Genomic DNA, 1,708 nt, shown 5'->3' with positions numbered 1-1,708 from the left:
GTTTAGTTATTTTCCACTATTTTCCTGTTAATGATATACATTATGCGAAATAACTTAAGTATCAAAGTATAGATGTTTTTTTTAGTTTCTGCAAACGGATTGCTGTGAATATGGTAAAAAGATACCTTGCTATTAGCAAGGAGTAATGTAATTTTAAATTTGAACGTGAACAGCTAAGGCTCGTTTCTATTGGATGATCCACTGAGGGCGGAGGAATACGAGCCTCACGTTCACTGCACAGCGGCTGACGTTAATTAACAACGAGCTAGAGAGTTGCTGCCGCTATCCTTCTGAGAGAGGTGAAGAGGAGCCGAGATTTTGAACTGTTTCACAAGTTTTTTTCGACAGATTTACACCATTTCTTCTGGGGTCTTTGACTGTTCCGTCATAAAGTTTAACGGTAAGCTTTACATTTCCATTTTTCCTCATGACTTACCGAAAGTGTTTACTGAAACTCAAAGCACGTGTTGTTGCAAGCTAGTGCCAGTCAGCGTTTCGGACTTATGCACCAATGCGTGATGATTTAGTTTAACTGAAAACCACAGAAAAATCACCCAATTTTCGATAAAATGATCACCTGCGTCTTTTGCAAAAAGAAACTGGACACATTAAGAGGCTATGTCCTACATTGCAGAGTTCATAGGAATGAGCCTCGTTGTCTTTTCAAGTGCGTTGGCGCTAACTGTAGCCAAACATTTACAACTTTCTCTGCTTTCAAGGGCCATTTTTATCATGTGCATAATGTACCTGCGCCACATGCTACAGCCATTGTTGCTGATTTAAAATGCGCGGTTGCATTATGTGCCCGCCGTTTTCACACTGTGAAAGAGCTAGTGTCTCACTTAAATGATCATGTTGCAGAGGGCAGGTCAGTGTCATGCCCAGTTAGAGGTTGTAAGAATGTATTTACAAAGAAGTCGTCATTTACTTCTCACATGTGTAGGAAGCATAAAGCATGCTCCCCTGATAGTATTGATGACATGTACACGGAAACTTGCCCTCAGCCCTCAAGTGCACTTGCCAGTACAGGTGATTCTGAAAACACACATGAATCCATGCAAGCAGCCAGTGGAGCTATGGACATGCTAGAGAATGATAGTGAGTCATATCTCAGAAATGTGTGTCTCTTTTACCTTAAACTACAAGGGCAGATGCTCATCCCTGCCTCTACTATACAAATAATTGTTGAGGAAATGCAAAATATTCACGAGTTAGGTCAAGCCTACACCATGTCAAAAGTAACGTCCCTATTAAAAAATATGAGCTTATCAGAAGAAGTGATCAGTCAAATTTGTGACTGCATTAAAAAGTCAGATTTGTTCTCTGCCTGTCATCAGGGACAGTTAAGAACTGTATACTCCAGAAACCAGACATTTACAAAAATGTTTAAATATACAGAACCCCAAAAAGTGACTTTGGGGTTGGATGAAAACCTGACACAAAAATATGCTTACTACATACCAGTGGCAGAAACTCTGAAGAGCTTCTTACAGTCTCCTTTATGGAGGAACACAAAGTCAGCTGAGTTTGGAGATGCTGGCACAGAGATTCTTAGGGATGTATATGATGGACAACATTTCAAACATCACCAACTTTTTTCGGAAAACCCTGAAAGCCTCAAACTGATTTTGTACCAAGATTCATTTGAAATTGTGAATCCGTTGGGTTCTGCTAAGAGGACACACAAAGTTCTTGCAGTCTATCTTTC

General features: G+C 40.0%; 1 protein-coding gene across 1 annotated transcript; it reads left to right on the top strand.

Moving 5' to 3' along the window:
* Nucleotides 1-6: 6 nt before the first annotated feature.
* Nucleotides 7-1,708, top strand: LOC106511580 (uncharacterized; the record flags this gene model as incomplete). The annotated part of the gene is given in 1 exon segment (XM_014000337.1): nucleotides 7-1,708. A coding segment is annotated over 1 exon segment (1,139 nt), but the record flags the coding sequence as incomplete, so codon positions are not given.

This window comes from Austrofundulus limnaeus, unplaced genomic scaffold, assembly GCF_001266775.1.
Source record: "Austrofundulus limnaeus strain Quisiro unplaced genomic scaffold, Austrofundulus_limnaeus-1.0 Scaffold2950, whole genome shotgun sequence".
In the NCBI taxonomy this organism is placed as follows: domain Eukaryota; kingdom Metazoa; phylum Chordata; class Actinopteri; order Cyprinodontiformes; family Rivulidae; genus Austrofundulus; species Austrofundulus limnaeus.
This window is presented reverse-complemented; position numbering and strand designations above follow the sequence as displayed.